Source organism: Toxotes jaculatrix, chromosome 12 (genome assembly GCF_017976425.1).
Source record: "Toxotes jaculatrix isolate fToxJac2 chromosome 12, fToxJac2.pri, whole genome shotgun sequence".
Lineage (NCBI taxonomy): Eukaryota > Metazoa > Chordata > Actinopteri > Toxotidae > Toxotes > Toxotes jaculatrix.
In genome coordinates this window covers 13,624,748-13,643,926 of record NC_054405.1, presented here as the reverse complement: position 1 = coordinate 13,643,926, position 19,179 = coordinate 13,624,748, and the positions used below count along the sequence as shown (strand labels likewise).

General features: G+C 41.6%; 5 protein-coding genes across 9 annotated transcripts; 2 read left to right on the top strand and 3 right to left on the bottom strand.

Moving 5' to 3' along the window:
* Positions 1–451: 451 nt before the first annotated feature.
* On the bottom strand, positions 452–3,641 carry fdxacb1 (ferredoxin-fold anticodon binding domain containing 1). The gene is made up of 5 exons (XM_041050856.1): positions 3,122–3,641; positions 2,875–3,031; positions 2,404–2,607; positions 2,098–2,256; positions 452–1,995 (listed from the first exon to the last, which is right to left on the bottom strand). Exons 1-5 carry the CDS (start codon positions 3,297–3,299, stop codon positions 744–746), a joined length of 1,950 nt encoding a protein of 649 aa, XP_040906790.1. The 5' UTR covers positions 3,300–3,641; the 3' UTR covers positions 452–743.
* A 332-nt stretch (positions 3,642–3,973) lies between these two features.
* Positions 3,974–8,175, top strand: si:dkey-71l1.1 (uncharacterized protein LOC569883 homolog). 3 transcript variants are annotated; one of them, XM_041051663.1, is made up of 10 exons: positions 3,974–4,123; positions 4,526–4,725; positions 5,235–5,302; positions 5,399–5,491; positions 5,610–5,711; positions 5,863–5,968; positions 6,196–6,318; positions 6,437–6,513; positions 6,597–6,699; positions 6,801–8,175. In XM_041051663.1, the coding sequence occupies exons 2-10, from the start codon at positions 4,542–4,544 to the stop codon at positions 6,938–6,940; spliced, it is 996 nt and encodes a 331-aa protein (XP_040907597.1). In that variant the 5' UTR covers positions 3,974–4,123; positions 4,526–4,541; the 3' UTR covers positions 6,941–8,175. The 3 variants fall into 3 exon arrangements, with proteins under 3 accessions (XP_040907597.1, XP_040907595.1, XP_040907596.1); XM_041051661.1 differs by having other exon boundaries at positions 3,996–4,119; XM_041051662.1 differs by having other exon boundaries at positions 4,069–4,119; positions 4,530–4,725.
* A 739-nt stretch (positions 8,176–8,914) lies between these two features.
* Positions 8,915–14,141, bottom strand: bicdl2 (BICD family like cargo adaptor 2). Of its 2 annotated transcripts, XM_041050722.1 has the most exons (10): positions 14,030–14,141; positions 12,833–13,340; positions 12,050–12,265; positions 11,689–11,805; positions 10,637–10,783; positions 10,298–10,444; positions 9,966–10,040; positions 9,639–9,721; positions 9,426–9,540; positions 8,915–9,313 (listed from the first exon to the last, which is right to left on the bottom strand). In XM_041050722.1, exons 2-10 carry the CDS (start codon positions 13,070–13,072, stop codon positions 9,146–9,148), a joined length of 1,308 nt encoding a protein of 435 aa, XP_040906656.1. In that variant the 5' UTR covers positions 13,073–13,340; positions 14,030–14,141; the 3' UTR covers positions 8,915–9,145. The 2 variants fall into 2 exon arrangements, with proteins under 2 accessions (XP_040906656.1, XP_040906657.1); XM_041050723.1 differs by lacking the exon at positions 10,298–10,444.
* Positions 14,142–14,243: 102 nt separating this feature from the next.
* mia (MIA SH3 domain containing) lies at positions 14,244–16,010 on the top strand. 2 transcript variants are annotated; one of them, XM_041051867.1, is made up of 5 exons: positions 14,244–14,311; positions 14,723–14,809; positions 14,969–15,102; positions 15,223–15,333; positions 15,424–16,010. In XM_041051867.1, the coding sequence occupies exons 2-5, from the start codon at positions 14,761–14,763 to the stop codon at positions 15,445–15,447; spliced, it is 318 nt and encodes a 105-aa protein (XP_040907801.1). In that variant the 5' UTR covers positions 14,244–14,311; positions 14,723–14,760; the 3' UTR covers positions 15,448–16,010. The 2 variants fall into 2 exon arrangements, with proteins under 2 accessions (XP_040907801.1, XP_040907799.1); XM_041051865.1 differs by lacking the exon at positions 14,244–14,311 and having other exon boundaries at positions 14,601–14,809.
* A 186-nt stretch (positions 16,011–16,196) lies between these two features.
* LOC121190803 (alpha-crystallin A chain-like) lies at positions 16,197–18,188 on the bottom strand. Its single transcript, XM_041051807.1, has 3 exons — positions 17,952–18,188; positions 17,546–17,668; positions 16,197–17,445 (listed from the first exon to the last, which is right to left on the bottom strand). The coding sequence occupies exons 1-3, from the start codon at positions 18,126–18,128 to the stop codon at positions 17,251–17,253; spliced, it is 495 nt and encodes a 164-aa protein (XP_040907741.1). The 5' UTR covers positions 18,129–18,188; the 3' UTR covers positions 16,197–17,250.
* Positions 18,189–19,179: the final 991 nt, after the last annotated feature.

The window sequence follows — 19,179 nt, the reverse complement described above, 5'->3', positions numbered from 1 at the left end:
TGCATGAAGCCTATTTTTTTCGAGTTCCTGAAAAGTACCTGAAAAGTAACTGCACATTTGAAGATAGACTCATTTCTATGTGTGTTTGCTGCTTTTAACTACTCTTAATAAACAAACAAAACTAACATGCCCACGGATGCCCAAAAGTTCGCAACTGTATACCCCTGAAAAGTAATCCCAGGACGAAACCTCCAATAACTTTGTGTGTGTGCGTGTTTATATATATATTTTGGTACACAGGCGAAACACATACACATAAGAGGAATGTAGATACTTTGGCTTTTTAAATAAAACCTCCACAAATGATCTGCTATCAAATACTACCAGTTCTTTTCCCAGAAACTCAAGTATATCACATCAGAAGAATAAACTGGCTTTGCTTGTTACAGATACGATCACAACTGGGATGACTGATTTCAGAACTGTTTTATTGCAAAAACAGTTGCCACATATGACTATTACTGTTTTACAATGATTCTCGACAGACCACATATTTATGTTAAATAACAGGTTTATGTAGGATAATTAAAACACACACATAAACACAGACTTGCAACCACATTTTAGACAAGACATACCATAAATAATGCCTCAGCTATTGTAAACACTGTTCAACTACAATTTTGAGGATTATATGCTTATAATTTGCTTAGCAGCCACAGACAAACTTGGACCAGTGACTATAATGGCTCTGAAAAAATTAAGAGGTAAAATCCCTGTTCCTCTGAGAGACTGATATGTGACTACCTGATGGTGACTTGCAACCGAGAGGAAAGCAAAGACTCCAAGTGCTTGTGAAACTGGAGGGCTTGTGTGTGTGACAGAGCATGTGTGTGTGAGTGGTAGATGAGTCTGTAGCAGTAACTGGTTTGGCTCAGATCAGGATGTGAGAACGTATCAATGAGTTTAACTTGCTCCACGGTCCCATGTGTGGCCTCTCGGACCACAGCGTGGAACTTCTTCTCCTCCCATGTCGGCCCCGTCCAGAAGCTGATGTCAAAGCTGAAGTGCTCAGGGAACAGGGAAAATGGGTGGAAAGAAGTCCCAGGTGATGGGCGAAGTTCAAACTGTTTTAAGAAGCGTGGGTCATGTGACCACAGCAGCCGCCAATCGGGGATGGAGAACAGGACCACAGCCAGAAGGTCCAAATTTAGGGACACAGTGATGCTGATATGGCTAATATTGTCACTTGCAGTGCTTGCAAACAGCTTCCCAACCGTGCCCATCGGCTGTGCCATTAGGCGCAGACCTCCCTGTTCTGTAATCAGGGAGACCCCATACTGTGCGAGCAGTGCTTCCAGCCTTTGTCCAAGCGATCTGATTGGCTCACACTCTGACGGGAAAACACCTCTGAGGAGAAGCTCGTGAAAGACAGGCAGGGACCAAACGCTGACAGGCACACTCCTGAACACCAGGCCACTAATGCCAAATAACAAGCTGGTTACACCATTACAGCCCCCACTGGCCTCCTCCTTCTCATATCCTTCAGCTTCAGCTCCTTCGTTATTCACCGCTGTCTCCATATGACTCCCTGCAGTGTTAATAAACTCTTCTTTTTTAGTTATATGCTCTTCCATGTGAGGGAACAGCGAAGGACGCAGCACATAAAGACCACTTTCCCCCTCAGGATCAATATCAAGAGAGCATGCAGACCTTAAGCTCTCAGCTCCTTTGCTCCTCACCCTGTCCACTTTATCTGAGGTAACAGAAGTGTCTGGTGTGTCTGTTCGTCCCTGACTGTCCGAAAATGTCAACTGATCTTTTTCTTTGTCTGCAGAGGCATGAATGTCAAAGTTGAGGTCTTTCTGAAGCAGGTGGATCCAGTAGCAGTGTGTATTGTCTATATCGCCGCAGCACGCCTGCAGCTGTTTGGCCGTGAGGAGGAAGGGAAAGGTCTCTGTCGTCATGGAGACTGGCCACTTCTCTGCCAGTCCTTCAAGAAGAAAATCTTGCACCAATCTGACAGGGTGGACAGAGCCTGAGCATAGAAATTCCCTGATGAAAGAGTGGAGACAGTAAGCACGTAGTTATATAACTTTTTTTTTTGCGTTGGTGGATTATTACTGAAACAACATGAGAGCCTCTGCGCTACTGTACCTGAAAATATAATCACTGAGCTCAGCTGGAATGTTGTACTGGACTTTCTCCCCTTCAACACCCTCCTCCACCTTAAGCATCCGAGCAGAGGTGTAGGGCAGGCTGTGAGTAAACACATGGAGCAAAGCGTTCTCCACATGAAAGCCCTTATCCTGGCTCCTGCACAACAGCAGCATCATCATTAGGCAATTGCTGTATGCAAACACACAATCAAACAAAGACACACACACGCACGCACACACACACACAGAGGGGCACAAAGAGTTGTTTCTATTTGTCACTGCAACACTCACCTTCACTCCTTACCTGTATCCAGTGCACTTGTAGTTATGGTATTTTTCACTTCCAAAAGGATGGATGTCACTAAGGATTAGGTGTGCTTCCGCTGCCATGGCAACCACTTGCCAGCTGTTGTGCCACTCCCGCCTTGGCTGGTCCGCTGGTGTCCCACCCTGTCCGCTGCACAAGGAAACATGAACCTCCCCATCTTCAGCCAACACCTGAACACAACTGGAGGGAAAGAAAAATGAATTTCAAGTATTCAGGATACTGTCACAGAAAAGATGTTGGGAACTTTTTCAATTCATAAAGTATGTAAGGTCCCACTGAGATTCCAAATCTCATTTTCGAGAGAGATCTGTTCTTCTTCGACAGAAAACATTCACAAATAAATGTATAATGCTGTTTACATTGGCTGACATTATACCTGCAGGTATGAATGGCGGCTGCTTAAGAGAAATCCAACAGTAGGGAATGCAGGAAAAGGTGCAGTTATACCTGAGAAAAAAGTTTTTGAGAAGTTCTCTGTTCTTTTTCACACCACTCTTTCTGCCGCAGTGGGGAAAGTTGAACACCACACGGTCAAAGACACGGCCCTGCAGAGAGGCACATTCCCCCAGCTTTGTGCAGTCCACCCCAAAAAGCACGGTTCCACCTAAATAACAAATAATATAAATAAGGGGGGAAAACGTAGCAAAGTAAAATGCTGCTGAGAACACTTGTGAAAGTACGCACAAACATGTACCTGTGTCCTTGATGATCTGAACGTTACTGGCTGCACCTTCATGCCGCAGTGCCTCATCTTGAGGCTGCAGACAAGTGGCCGTTATGCTGGTCTCTGTTTCAGCGTATCTCTGGCTCATGGACGCAGAAAACGAGAAGTTCCCTTCTCCCACCAACAATATGGACCGTGAAGGAGACATATCCGATCCACCCAGCAATGTGGCGACACAGAAAAACTCAATTCCCCGAGAGGATCCCCCCCTCAAAAAAAGAGAAAAAAACCTTCTCCACCTCTTGTACCGCTAGAAGCGAAATAAAGATGCGCGTTTGACCGACAGTGACCGCCGTCAGTCTTCCTCACGGTCGTAATAATCGTAATAAGCACATATTTGTGGTAAGTAATGTCCGTATCTCGTGTTTAATGCTGGTCCAGGTAAAAACAAACAAACAAACAAAAGCACAAACTATACGGACTGTTCCGTGAAAATAAAGCCTTTGACCTTCTCCCGTTCTGTTCGGCGCTGCAGCACATGAAAGCCGAATAATATCATCTCACCTGTAGCAGCTTGCGTTCGACGCGGTGTCGCACATACAGTGGTCCGACATGAAACTAACATTTGAGGAACGTTGCGCCATTTACCCGAGCTCTCGAAGCCCAAAGTCAAAACAAAAAATACAAAAAAACCCCAAATTATATTAAGTTAAAATTATGTAAGTTGAAACGTATACTTCTTATTTTTTTTATAGTATTACCACTGAGTTGCCAGTTTAATGTATTCAAATGTGAGAGAGTAATTTCCCAGACCACCCTGATTTAACTCATGTTTTCAGAGGGACGTACTTGCAGGGCGGCGCATCACATCTGGAGGAGGGAGCTATTTGCAGCATCAGTTGATCCCGGCATCACTTGCCTTTGCATAATAGTCGTTTTTTTAAAAGAAGAAAATCCACCTGACAGTCTATCTGATGTGCAATTCTCAGTTCCGCTCGGGATTTTAAGGTCTCTTGAACACATCGGACGTAGGTAGTAAAACAACATGCATCTGTTTTTGCTGATGCTAAGGTCATGCTAGCTAACGGGTTTGCTGCACCTGCACATGAAAACAGCAGGCAGCCTGGCATGGTGCACATAGTTGTAATCATCCCTGTAATTAAAGTTTCAAATCCAGTATAACCCAAATTAAAGAGCTAGCAAAATAAATGTAAAAATAAAAGTTTTAATTTTGTTTGCATCTTTGATGCCTTTAACATATGGATAACTGTGTATATATTACATATAGAGATTGTGCGACAGATGTCAGGTTCAAGCCTTGGTAAAAATCCGAGGACATTTTTTCTCTTTAAATTTTATTTCAAGGCATGCATTTCAGATACAGCAGCAAGTGATCATCATAAATCTGTTCTTTGTATCTTTGATGTCTCGTAGGAAGTGTTGCGCCCACATGGGCAGCGTCCTGGCTTTGTCTTCCGGTCCGGGCCATCACAACTGGCCTTTCTCCACGGACCCCCCACCTTCCCGCTGGGACGGTCATCCTGCTCACTGGGACAGTCCACCACGCTGGGAGAGGAGAGATGGCCGCCTACCCAACCCAGGAAGCTTTCACTCTCTCCACAGGAGCTGCAAAGGTATTTCTGACAAGAGCAAGAACTGAAGATTGCACACCAGGGTTAAAGAGTTACTGACCATGGAGCAGGCAGTACACTGAAAAAAGTGATTACACAGTTGAATGCATGGTGCAGAAAGTCATCATCTTCTTAATAGTACATTGGCTGTCAGCTGTGGCAAAAGCAATGGTAATATTGCACCGACAGAACATTGAATAAGTTTACATTCACCCCAAAGTTTACATGCAATTTGCTCTCCCAAAACAATATGTAAAATATATATTTATCCTACTGTAACTGTGTAAATAACAGTTTTAGTTACCCAGTAATAATGTTTCTCTAGTAGAATATTTGTTACACATAATTATATACATAATTCCTTAATCAATAAATGAAACTGAAATGAAAGTAGATCTGAAATCAAACACTATCAGAATTGGGGAATATTCAGATGATTACAGTTCTTGTAAATGCACCAAAGGTCAGATTGAGTCAAATTAAAGTGAGTGTTCTTCTTCCTGTCTCCTCAGATGTTTTCCCTCAACAGATTGAGGGTGTTAAGATGATCGTCAATAAAACTCTGAGCAGCTTCTTCAAGGTGACTCTTCCCCAACTGTTGCATGAAAATAAATCTCTTACATATTAAATTATTACAACGCCTGATGTTTAACTTGACGCAAATGTTCGCAACCAGGTCAGTCACACTCTACATCTCAGTGCTGTTAGTCCTTCGTACTATCGATTCCACGTGGAGCATCTGCAGTCTGACGATTACAGCAAAGACAAGGTCAGTCACAAGTCATCATATGATAAACTTGTTACCACTGCTTTATCATTAATGGTTTTAGTTGGTACATTGGAAAACAGACAGAGACGCTGCCTTTTTGACCTTTCTCACATTTTAGGATGCCCCAGCACTGATCGGTGAAATGGACTCTTCAGGTAGCCTGAACGCTCATGCTCTGCTGCACCTCTCTGAGCGTGTACGAGCCAGAACAGTGTTCCAGGTGAGGTCCTAATGTCCATCTCTTTCCGTATATCCATCCACACCATCCCACATTCAGTCACTGTCTTCATAAAATTCAGCTATTTTACACAAAATGAATGCTCGTTTCAGCAAACAGCTCAGCATTTAAATTCTTTGTGACTGTGTTTTAGACTCAGCAGTCCCAGTTCGTAACGTGGCAGTTTGAGACTGAGTACAGGGGGAACGACTTCACAGCTGCTGTGACAGTAGCCAACCCAGACATCCTCAGAGAGTCAGGTGATAAATGACAGTTGGAAAGATTAGAATCTCACCTCAGCATTTAATTAAGTGACAATATTTTGCACTTGCATTTACAAAGACACAAGCAAACATATCAGTGTTGATTGATATGGTTGGAGAAATCATGTAGTACATGATATATTCATATTAGTTTTTTAGAACCATGTCCTTAGTATCTTACCTAGTCTAATCTACTATGTATCTGTATTGTTTCTCTGGAACAGTTATCCTTGTGGCACACTTCCTGCAGAGTGTGTCTTCTGGACTTGTGTTAGGAGGGGAGCTGGTCTACCATCGGGGACGAGCAGAGGAAGGAGGAATTCTTACTTTGGCTGGACAGTACTCGCGTGAGATTTGGTTTTTATTTGTCAATTCTGCTTTAAACACCTGATTTGATATAGATGGTATACTCTCTGATATGATTTGGTTGATGTAGCAGCAGCATTTCACTTTCTCTTCATGCAGGACCAAATTGGGTGGCGACTCTGAATGCTGGGAAAGGAGGTGCCCATGCCAGCTACTACCACCGAGCCAACAAACAGGTACAGCAAATACCACCATACTGTGTAAACACGACATATACTTTAGTGCGTATTGCAAAAACACATATGTGCGCACTCACCAGATCCAAGTTGGAGTGGAGTTTGAGGCCAGTACCAGGACGCAGGAGACCACAACCTCGTTCGGGTATCAGATGGAACTCCCAGAGGCCAACATGGTATTTCGAGGTAAATTTCTTTCAGATGTCACGCTTGATGAAAACTGTCCTAACTATGAAAACTATTCAGACACATCATACAGAGACTTTTTTTTCTGTGTGTATATCCAGGTATGATAAACAGTCGGTGTATAATAGGAGGCGTGTTGGAGAAGCGCCTGACCCCGCTCCCTGCCACCCTGATTATGGGTGCCTTTGTAAATCACAGAGGTGACAAGCTGCAAGTGGGCCTAGGTGTCAATGTGGGATAATCCTCCTGCTGATATTACAACTAACTGTCAGGACAACCGTCCAGAGACTAGAGACTTCATAATGACCTGCTCTTCTAAGGTTTATCAGCCTCAGTAAAACATTTGGAACCGCCTGAGTATGGTGGATTTTTTTTGGGTGTTGAAGCCCAAAATTTTCCCTTAAATCGATGCATCTCATCTTGCAACCTACCTCTCAAAATGGAGGTGATGTTTTCTGATTGGGTGACAATAGGATTACACAGGAAGACTGGATCAACATTTTGAGGGGCACAACTGACTTGAGATAAGTTATTGTCTCCCTGAAACCAGACTGTACATCACCTTCTGGACCATGGAAACAGAAAGGATAAGAGGCATACTGTACTGTAAACTGCAAGTAAATAAATGTTTTGTACTGTAAGTAGTTGTAAAGAAACTTTATGGATATAGATAACATTAAAAGATAAAAGGGTTTTTCATGTTTAACCCATTTACTAGAATTTATGTTTACCTGATCTGCCTGCCATTTTCTACAACACATTGTTGTTTGTAAAATTAATACTGACTAATATGACTTTTCCCATCCTGCAGGCAGCCATCATTTAAAAATCAATTCTTGCAAACAGCATAGCTCATCATTGCAACACTTTTTGGCATCTGTTTCCTATATCTTGAATTGAGGCTGGAGCTTCCAATTGCTTGACACCAATGTGGATATGGTTTGAAACAGTTGCTGCGCCCAGCATTACCACACGGTACTAACAGCTGATTAAATGTCCACTGATTCATTATCTCAAGCAAGTTTCTGAGATGATTTTTAACCATGTTTATCAATCTAGAAACAAACTGGTCCCCAGTTATGTCCGCTCTGTGTGAGTTTTAGTAAATGGATGACATCATGCTAAAACACCAGTATGATCCCTAAAAGTGTGTGTATGCTTTTGAGTTTCATTGTCATCTTTTGTTTGCCAGCTTATAAACGTATGTGGGAGCTCTACACACGAAGTAGCCCTTTGACTCTTAAAGAAAAGGTGCTGCACCATATAAACTAAACCCAACTGAGGGATGTGAGTGGCTGTGCACTAACTCTGCTGAGCCAGGACTGTACTGTATGTATATATATAGATGAAGGCTTGTGGAAACACTGACCTGTATGCAACCTGCACTATTCACGCTGCTTCTGGGCATTGCCAGTCCTGTTAAACATTATGAAATGTTGCATATGTATTATTTATACATTATGTAATATAAGCATGGAAAGAAGTGGAAGGGAATGACTGTCTTTTTGGACTTAGTTTAATAAAGATGTTATTTCTACTATAGTTGAACTGTTTTTTTAGTGTACTAATATTTGTGTGAACATATTATATTGGCTTAGCACTGTGCATTCATTGTGTAGTATAGTTTTAAAGTGACTACATGTAATATGAAATGGGTCACACACACTGACAAAACAACAGGAAATGGCCACATAACTTAACTTACCCTCAGCACTAAGCTGCTTTTTAGCCTCCTTTAACTCATTGTTTTGATTTTTACTGTAGATAGTTTAGCATCAAGCAAACTAAAGAGCCAGGTGTTTTTCTCAGGTATGGTTAGAGACCAAAACTAAGCTAAAAGGAAGGTAAAAGCTGGACATTTCACGGGTGGCCAGAAACACCAGAGACACCAAATGAATGTGTTGCTCCATGTGTGGCTTGTTAATATGTTCACCATACAACTTTATAAAGCCATAATATATGTTTGTTGCTTACCATCTTTCTTTGCCTCAAAGTGCATTCAGGCAGAAAGTGAAATGTGAAATATTTTAAAACTGGCATCTTCATGTTAGTTTGCACTGCTCTTACAAACTTTGTAGGCAATCATTCTGTCTACATGTGGCTGTTGACATACCTATAGTATTTATTTCTCTGACCAAAAACACTTGCAGCTTAAAAATACTGCAAAACAACCAACAGATTAAGTAATAAAGTAAAATACCCAGTAGAGACTCTGTGTTGGTTTTATCTTTTTAATATAAAAATCCTAAAAACTCTAATTACTGATGTACTGTTACTGTACATCCATATACTTTATATACAAATATATTAAAATATATTCAAATATGAGGTCTGTAAACATTTGACTTGTTGATTCTGATAACAGTACATTTTCTGGCAACATGAGCTCACAGGGGCAAAGATGAGGGCTGATACTCAGTCTGTTTAAACCACTGCCAATTCTCCGCTATTTGTCTCTGAAAAAAGAGAAGAAACCTTTTCCTCCTTCTCCCTTCACTCTCAAAGATTTGCTTCTTTGGAGTCCTAGTTTGTTGTCTTTCTCTCGCTCTTTTTCCTTCTCTCTTTCCTCCTCCCTTTGCTGCACCTGCTGATTGATCACCAACCGCATATCCTCCTGCAATAAGATGAAAGGTTCAGATGGGAAATAATCAACCTTTACACTCTGCTATTTCCAGAGTGTTGCCAAAAGGTATAAATTTGAATTTTATCCCTGCATAAAGACCCACCTGCCAGGCATCCAGCTCTTGAGACAGTGCCACCTTGTGTTTGATGGTATTGAGAAGCTGCTGAGTTAGCGTTTCTTTCTCCTGGCGCACCGTGACCAACTCGTTCTCTAAGGAACTGAAAGTTGATACGAGGATGAGCAAGACATATATCACTGTGGTTTCAAGTGAAAGTAATTCAATCAAATCAACAAATGTTTTGTTGTGTAACATTACCTGTAGCTTGGCTTTTCAGGACTGCCTCTAAATGGCTTGATTTCTTCCTGTAAAGTCTCCAGCTCTTCTCGCTGAGATTTTAGCTGCAAGGTGTGAAAAAAAGATGCAGATGTTTTGAATTTAAACAGCAAACAGAACAAATAGTTTTTTTTTTCTATTCCTATACAGGGTAGCAACAATTTTCACCCATTTCAAGTATTTGTAACCTACTAAAATCGAAACCATCAACAACTCACTCTTTTTCACCTACTCAGGTCAATTTCCATGTTAAATTGTGTTAATAGTGTATATGGGTGGTTATACTGTATATTACACAGTTCAACAGACCTCCTCTTTGAGTGCTTGGATCTCTTCATCTCTTGCTTGCAGGACTGTGGAGTGAGCTAGAAGAGCCTCTTTAGCCTGGTTAGCATGAGACAACACCACAGATAGAAAAACAAGTACGGTCAAAACACTTATTTGAAGGTTTTTGTGCTTTTGATGCGAATTTGGCTACAAAGGGGATTGGGAATTTCTGAGACCTGTTAGTATTAAACTATCAAAGGAAGGACGTGAGTACAGGGTCAGAATTAGTGCACATGAGCAAAAGTTAGACTGTGAAGTTGTTGTGCGCCTGTTGTGTGCAGTTGCCAGTGTGTTGCACTTGTCTCTGTGTGTACCTGTGACTGCTGAATTTCACTAAGCAGAGACAAAGGTTGTGTGTGAGCACAGTCCAGGATGCTCTCTTCTCCCAGGCTCAGGGTTTTTTGCTGTAGAGAGCGATTCAAGGTACGCAACTCAAACACCACTCCCTGCTCCTGCTCTATCTACATATGCACACACAAACACACACGCAGTGAGATACAGGTACAAGCACAGACACACACATAGACCAAGAGCTTAAAACTAGTCATGTTAGTGACTTCTGTTAGTGATGAGTCATATCTCCTGCATCATGTGATTCTCTTCCTGTTCCCTCAGGCTTCATCTTTAAATACCAATCAGTTGTTGATCCTCACCTCTGCTTCTTTCTCTCTCAGTTTCATCTGGAGTCCTGACACTCTCTCTCTCAGTCCCTCTCTCTCCACGCGGAGTCTGTCACTGTACTCCTGTGAAGCTTTCAGTTGGGTCTCCATGTGCGACAGCCGCTCCAGCAAGACTCTGTTCTGTACAGGAAGGAGGGAAACATAGAAACTGCCCTTTAACCTCAGTATCACTTATAGTTGTGATCTTCTTCTCAGCTTTTGGTGTTTGGTGTTTTTGCATGGCCTTAGTAAACAAAGATATGTTGGTACAAAATTGAACGTTCTCACAGCCCTTCAGCCTGTGCTCTCTGCATCTCTCCCATTCTGGCCTGTGCTCTCTACTTTTCCAAAAAAAAAATTTTTTTCAAACACATTGATGAAAGATGAAAGATGCCAGCTAGCAAATCAGGGCTACAATGTAATCCCAAAGGCGTGAACATGTTTTTTTTGTTTGTTTGTTTTTTTATGTAACAAAATTAATTAAAACTACTCAGTCTAACTAATATCTTAAAAATTGGGGTTGGTAAGTCCGGATGTCCTCTACAAAGGACATTGAATCAAAAATGTGTTTTGAACGGGTTAAAATTATTGTGCCTTTAAAAAAAATCTTACTAAATTGAAGTTAAGAATTTGATATTAAAGAAAAAAATGATATCTGTAATGATATCTGTAAAAAAATCAATGACTTATCTCTCTTATTGCCATAAAATGTGGAAGTTGGAATTCCTGCCACTTTGAAAAGACAGTGCCTTTGTTGTGTTGGCCACAACCCCACAACTGAGGCATCACAAGAAAGCCCAGGATGTCCACTTAAAAGGACAGTACGATTGAGATAGATTCTGTAAATGATATTTTGACCTAGGGGTCTCAGACTTGTGTCCCCCACAGAGGACAAAAATGAATTGCCCGATCTCAGGAGGATAATTCTTTTACAGGACTTGGACACTACATTAAAAACAGCTTTCTTACTGTATTATAATTTCATACTATTTGGCCATGTTTGAAATTTAATGCCTTTTGTGCAAACCAAGTAAATCATCTTATACCTCTGCTTGAATATTCTCTATCTGTGTGAAGCTGATATTTCGGCTAAAAGACGATTCTTCCATCTCTTCTCTCAGGGAACGAAGCTCAGTCCTCAAGGAGTGTTCCAGTGTTACAGCCTAGAAGGGAGGGAGATAGAAAAGTAGAGAAAGGCTTTTATTCACTGAGTGACAAGGGTAGGACTCACTAAACCTGCTAGTCTGCATTGTTCCTAATTGTTTGACTGTGACGTGACACCACACAAATGCAGACGATTCTCACACACAAACACATATACACCCAGATTCTGTTCATTCTAACATCATTACAACACAATCAGAACTGGTGAGTTAATGTCTCTCAAGTCTTCCCATTCAAACTGACCTCTGCCAGCTGCTCCACCAATCGTTGGTTATGATTGGCTAACTGAGTCAGCTGTTCACTCTCATCTCTTCTTCGGTCTCTCCCTTGGCTGTGGTGTCGCTCCAGCTCAGTCCTCAAGGCGGCTAAATCTGCCGTCAGCTCTGACTCTTTCTGACCAGATGCCAGTTCATTCATCTCCAGCCTCCTCTGAAGAACATGCTTCTCCTGCTGTAAAGCCTGAGACATTAAACACAGCATTAACTGACACAAAATGAAAATGTCAGATACTGAAATTATTTCTGTGCTCTTGTTACTTTGTGTGTGAAGTGAAATTATAGGTCACAGGTGATAATACTAATAACACTAACAATGGCTCTGCTCTATCAATGCGTCCCAGTTAGACATGTGTGACAGTGAAGCAGCAAGCACAATACCAGGACTTTGAAACGGAAGCAGCTAAATGGAATTCAACCATTATTCATTTTAGTATTAAAACTTGTGCTTTTCTTGTCTTTCATAAAAGTAGGCTTACCCTGTTCGTTTTCACTTTATATCAGGGACGGATTTATACCCTCAGTGTAATGATGTGTAACTTACAGGAAAAATACTTACAGAAAACCGGCAGCGTTTCCACATTTATAATGACTGTACTGCAACCTAGAATTGCTCAGATGCAGTTTGCTTGTTTGTTGTAAAAACATTTCAGTGGTTCAACTGTTCCCACCTCACTACAGTTTTTATTAATGTTAGAAAGTTCAGTTTAGTTTAGAAAAAAAACCCTATTTACAACAGCTTAATCTTTACCTCAATCTCCTTCTCCCTCTGTTCCAGAGAGGCCGCCAGTTCCTCATTCTTCTCCAGTAAAGCCTGTCCAAGCTCTGCGGCGAGTATCAAATCTGTCTCTATCCCTCCATCAATGCTACCAGGAGAAGATGTAGATGAAGGGATAGCAAAGGAGAGAGACACCGAGGAGGATGAGGACAGAGGGAAGAAGGAGTCCTCCAGACTAGGGGAGGGAAGACTGTTTTTCCTGGGTGTGAACATGGTTGACAGTTGCAGGTTTGTAGGACTCAATTAGAAAGCATCATCCCAGGTCTTGGGATCCACACTCATACAGGTGATCGGGTGGACAGGCATGATTTTTTTGTTTGTACGATCAGGAACCCTTTTCTGTATCTTGAAGGTCTGGAGTCTGGTCTGGAGTGGTTTGAGTGGATTTTGTAATCCAATATGTCTGCGCCAAACTTGTTCCCCACTGTGGGGACTGTGGTCCTGACCCTGGTACCCTCTTTTCACTTCTTCGCAGATGACTCTGTGGGAAAGAAAAAGACCTTTGATCACACAGGAAGCCACTACAAACACATTCATTAACTATAACTGTAGAATTCAGGACGTATATGATGACGTGTGAAAATCAGACAAGTTGTTTTCTAGTAATATTATCTCACATGGCCTTTGAGGAGGTCTTTTGTCTGACAGGCGCTTTTGTTACTCTGACCGAAATACCAACCCCACTGTTATCTTTGTTCTGCTCCCCTCCCTAAATTCCAAAGGCATTGTGTTCCACTGTTTTTTACAAATACAACAAAGTCTTGACTGTTCTCAGAACAGTCTCCAAAGTAAACATTATTAGCCAAATCACCACCTGCTAAATCCTAAAATAAGTCCTAAATAAGGCTTGATAAGATGTTTGGACCACATACTGTTATTTCCAGTCACTGCAGAATTATGTCTATTCAAACTAAAATTCAATCTGAAGTCTCAGTCTCCCCTGTCATTTCTGTCTATAGGCCCTGATGTCACCATCTGTCTTCTCACCTGCTACAGTAACACCTCTCGCTGTCATAAAACCATGCTGTCATCCTGCTTAAAATCATTGAAAAGCAAAGTGAAGAACTCCTTCTAAACTTAACATTATTTGTTTTTATTATGAGAAATGACAGTCTTTCTTAACTCTTGTTCCACCTGATTCCAAAGAAACAAAAATTATGTCTGTCTTACCTGACGGTTCGCAGCCAACTCGCACCGAGCAGGTATAGTCTTCCTGTTTGGTGAGTGTGTGTGTGTGTGTGTGTGTATGTGTTTGGGAGTGTTTGCACAAGAGAGGCTCAGCTGGTTTCCTTGGCAGTGGAAACATACAGCATTTAAATATGGCCAGTGGCTCCACCTCCTAAGTTAAAAAGGTAAAGGGAGCAAACAGAAGGAGGCAGAGCAGGGAAGACGGGAACAGTAGTGTGTTTGCAGGAAGATAGTCATTGCTCTGACATCTAGTGGCTGAATAAGGTAGGGAAAACATCTATTAACTGAGGAATGTGTTGTTGCAAAGTCTGCCACTCTGCTGTATTAGCGGGGGTGACACAGAGTGAGAAATGCAAGTGAAGGCCAGGAGACAAGCCCGAGTCTGTTTAATCTGGCCCCTCCACCTCCTCATACCCCATCCTGTTTACCTGTTTGGAGGTTTTGAAAGGAGCTCTGTGTGTGTGTGTGTATGTGTGTGTGTGTGTGTGTGTGTGTGTGTGTCTGTCTGTCTGTCTGTGTGTTTGAGTGAGGTAGGGGGAAGGGAGAGTAGAAAAGGGGACTGTTGTCATTACAAAAAAGCCCAGTAGACTCTCACCAAGCGTGAAATAAGTCCATTGGATCAGTGGCTGCGTTCACATGCAGATATGCCTCACAAACTCTGGCTTGCTCTTTCAGTGTGGCTTTTGCTGCCTACCTCTGAAGCTGGAAGGCAGATGCCTAAACTTTCTGACAAGAAACTCTGCGCCGACTCTGAATGCAGCCGTAAGTAGCACACTTTCTTTCACTGCTAGTCACTACTGCGCTTAGTAAATGGTGCTGTAATCATATTATACAACTGTCTGTAGAACTGAAATAATGATACTCATGCAGTCCTTTTTCCTTCACCAACTCACGTCATTCTCCTTCTTTATTCCTGCTCAGACCCTATCTTGATAGCTCGCGCATTGCAGGACTACTACCCTGGAGACTGCAGGTTCATCCCCATCAGACAGGGGCAGCTTGTCTACGTCTATGCAATGCTGAAAGACAGAGGGAACCTCTTCTGGGCCGGCACCGTGAGTAAAACAAAGACCTTAAAAAGGTCATGAGGACGTGACATATCCATGTGCAGCACTAACATTCACCTCTCAACAGCGATGCTGTCAACAACTTTTGTCTATATCACCTGTTTGCAGGTACAAGACTCGTATTACGGACAACAGGAGGCTCGCCTTGGCCACTTCCCCAGCAGCGTAGTGGAGGAGATGCATCCTATCATGCCAGCCGACACTGAAGTCACAACTACTGTAGGTGAACACACACACACACACATGCACTGGCACACGTATGCATTATATGATGCTTTTTCCTAATTCTGCCTCTCTCCGTGTTTCCAGAAATGGGACTTCTACTGTTACTGATGATGCCTTTATCAGTAAAGAGAACAACCGTCTTGTCAACTACATGATAACTTTATCATACAATCTTACACACACTGTTGACAGTATATATGTATATCAACACTGCTGATAATCTGCAATTTTAGGAGACAGCAGCTCTACATAGCAAAAATGTTTGTAGGATGTAATCAGATTTCAAAATCATGATTTCAAAGTTCTGAAACAAAAAAAAAATCTGCTAATACTCTTTACTGGTTTGTTTTATTGATTGATAGAAAAGTCTATCAGTCTACATTCTTTGTAATACTCCATTTATGTCTGTTTTGCAGGTATTAAAAGGTATGTGATTATTTTTAAAGAAATAAATAGGAATTGTGCATGCTTTTTCTCCACTACAAACACTACAACTTCTTTTCCTTGCTTATGTACCACAGAAATATGTGTTCAGCAAGCAATATTTTTAGCAATGTTTGCTGAGAATGCACAGGTACGATCTAACAGTGTTGGCCTTAAAACTACTGTATTTGCATGTTTGCTATTAGAATAATAAAGAAATTACTAGCCTAGACCTGACAAACACAAATAAAAATCTCTACACATAACAAGAGATGGTTATTGTTTTAAGTCACACAAATTCATCTTGATATATCACCTTCACCCTGTGTTATGTGAAGTTCTTTTGAAAGCAGAAAAACAACACACAAAAAGAACACACCACAGGTCTGTGATTCTGAGTTTCAACGTTTATTCTAATTGGTGTTTTTGATTTTCTGTGTTAATATGCCAGAGGGTTGTTGCCAATATAAAGGGATAATAGTGCTGTAATTCTTGCATCTACAAGCATATATTCACTTACTCTCATATACACACATACGCATGCACACATTATCCTTAGCAGCTCAGAGGCCATGCTCCCCAGTGGAAAAGGAGCCCAGTGATAAAAACTGTCTGTTTGCAAACATCAGTTCCTCCCTTGCCCACTATGTTCCCTCCTACTCATTCAACCTTTTCCTTCCTCTCAACAGAGTACACACCTGGTCCCAAGTCCTTTGGTGGCTTTTTTTTAGTGAACAAACTAAAAATGTCTGCATATGCCTCCAGAGAACTCCTTCCTCCTTACACATACAGAAACCAACACTGTTCTCAAAGAATAAACAGAGCACATTTGGTATCTTACTCATTCCAACTCTGACAGTACTGTGTACTATAGATACAGTTAAGTTTAATAATTTCAGTCCGTTACCATCTTAAGTGGACAATTTTGAGAGGAAGATTTTTTACATTTCCACTCCCTTAAATTGACTTTTTAGCATTTGCTGTTAAAACTAATAGGAGCTGCAACCTAGGTTAGGTTCAATGTAACAAATGCTTACAATTTTGTCACTAAAGTGCAGGGCCTTTCAAATTATGATGTCCTTGATGTTTACATACACAGTGGTGTATTTTGGACACAGAGGCAAGGGTAAAAGAATGACTCTGCAGGCTTTTTATAGAGAAATTAACTCTCAGGAGTTCATTATCCAGCAACTCACTACAGTGTGTCAATGAAAAATGTAAATGTGCTGTCAACTAGACTCTGTTATATTGCCTCAACACATTAGTCTTTGGTTTTAAAGCACCATTGTGCTGCTGAGAGTTCAGGATAATAGGGAGTTAGGAGTTAGGTACTGGTTTAGTAGAAGGCATGATCAGAAGGCACTGATAGACATCTTGACATGTATGCCCAACCTATATGTGTACTGAAACCCCTACAAAACTATGACAGGTTAAATATAAAAACAGGTAGCGCTTTGGGTTAGTAGTGGAACAGTGTCAGGCTCTACTCTACATTTTCTGTTTCCGTTCCGTTCCGTCTTCACAGGAAATAGGAATACTGCGCTCTAGGCCGGGAGATGACCGAGGTGCTGTGATTGTCAGCACGCCATCCAATGACAGATTGGAGGTAACATCAGAACTTGACACCCCGGCAGGAAGCCTGTACTTCCTCAGAAACTCTCTTGACACAAAGCCGTGATCATCCTGGAAAGAGAGTTAGTCAGCACATCAGCAAAATGTCAAAATGTCACTAAATCGCCAATTTTGTTTGACTGTTTCTGCAGAGCTCTGTGGTCCCTCTGACCTGTCTGTCTTCATGTTTGGCGTGTATTGTGATGAACTCGTCACTGACATTGACAGACAGCTCGTCAGGGGAGAAGTGCTTCACATCCAGATAAATGACAAAGCGATCCTTTTCCATGCGCATCTATACAGACAGTACAGCTGTTAGGAGCAGTACTGAGAAATGACTCAGCTGGGCATAAAACCCACTGACTCAGTAATGTAAAATCATCAAAACAAATCTCACAGATTAAAGATTGACTTTTCAATGGTCTGTCAAATCACATTATACACACCACAGTATATTCATAATTATCACTGATTCTGTGAAGTAGCATCAGAAATAATATTGGTGTTAAGTTTTCAGATAGCAGCCATTTCACAAGACAATTATATTACTGTTAGGGCACAGCTGAATTTCACGTTACCTCACTCTGTCCATTGTCGGGCCAGTTGAACCAGCGCATGAAGGAAGGGCGCATCCAGGGGAAGGACCAAGAAAAAGGCCAGATCAGGGGCCAGTCAGTGAGGGGTTCTGCCAAGGAGTGGTCAGACAGCCGCGGGAGGGCTCGACGGTACCATTGATACTGTATGGGGATATCCATGATGAGATTCCAGGAGAGACAAAAAAACGATGGGTATTTGTGAGGCTGAGTCTTGGTTTGACTTGGTTTGAGATGGCTGCTGCTGTGCTCTCCTGCACTGCATTTATAGGCCTGTCCCTCCCATCCCACCACGGCTCTGTCTCTGTTCACGTCCTCTGCATCCCCATCCCCTCCATAACCTCCCATGCACACTTGCACAGGGATTCTGCCTGCACGCTGATTTTTCTGGAACAATGATGTCAACTGTTTATCCCTCCATTGCCCTCATTGTTTCATCTGTCTGACTGTGACTGGTTGTCTCTCTCTCACTCTCTCCCTTTTCATCTGTAACTCTGTGTCTCTGTCTCTCCCTTCTCCCGGTCATGAGGTGACACTGGCTCGGAGTTCTGCTGATGCCCCCATACTCATTCCCCACGAAATACGTCCGTCTGGGTCTGTGTGTGTGTGTGATTCTGTGCGTGTTTGTTTGAGGAATAGCTGCCAGAGCATTAGCCTGCTGTGCTTAGAGTGCCAGGAGCTTTAGGTTTGTGAGTGGAGTGGAAGTGTGCTTGAATGGGAATTGATGAGCTTGTATGGGGCAGCATTAGGTGACACTCAGTGGCGGTCCTACATTGAATTACTCCCTGGGCGATACCCCCTCCGAGCGCACCCCCAAGAAAAGACATTTAACACAAACATCCATGTTTTAACAATATTTGTAACAATCTCCAACTCCAACATTGCCAAAACAATTTAGAAATTAAAGTTATCAGAAATTAAATAAATATACATAACATATATACATAAAAGTGGCAAAAATATACACAATCACACATAACAACAGCAGAGAATAACAATAATATGAAATAAAAACAATATAATTTTATTACTTTAGAATAATAAAGAAAACAAAAGAATAATATACAAATAAAATATAGAATAAATATTCTGAATAGCACAAATCCTTCATCACACAAATGAAAACACACTAAAGGAAATCTAATTATAACTCTAATTTATCAACACAGTTCTATTAAAATCAGTGGAACTCTGACTGTATAAAATTGAGAAA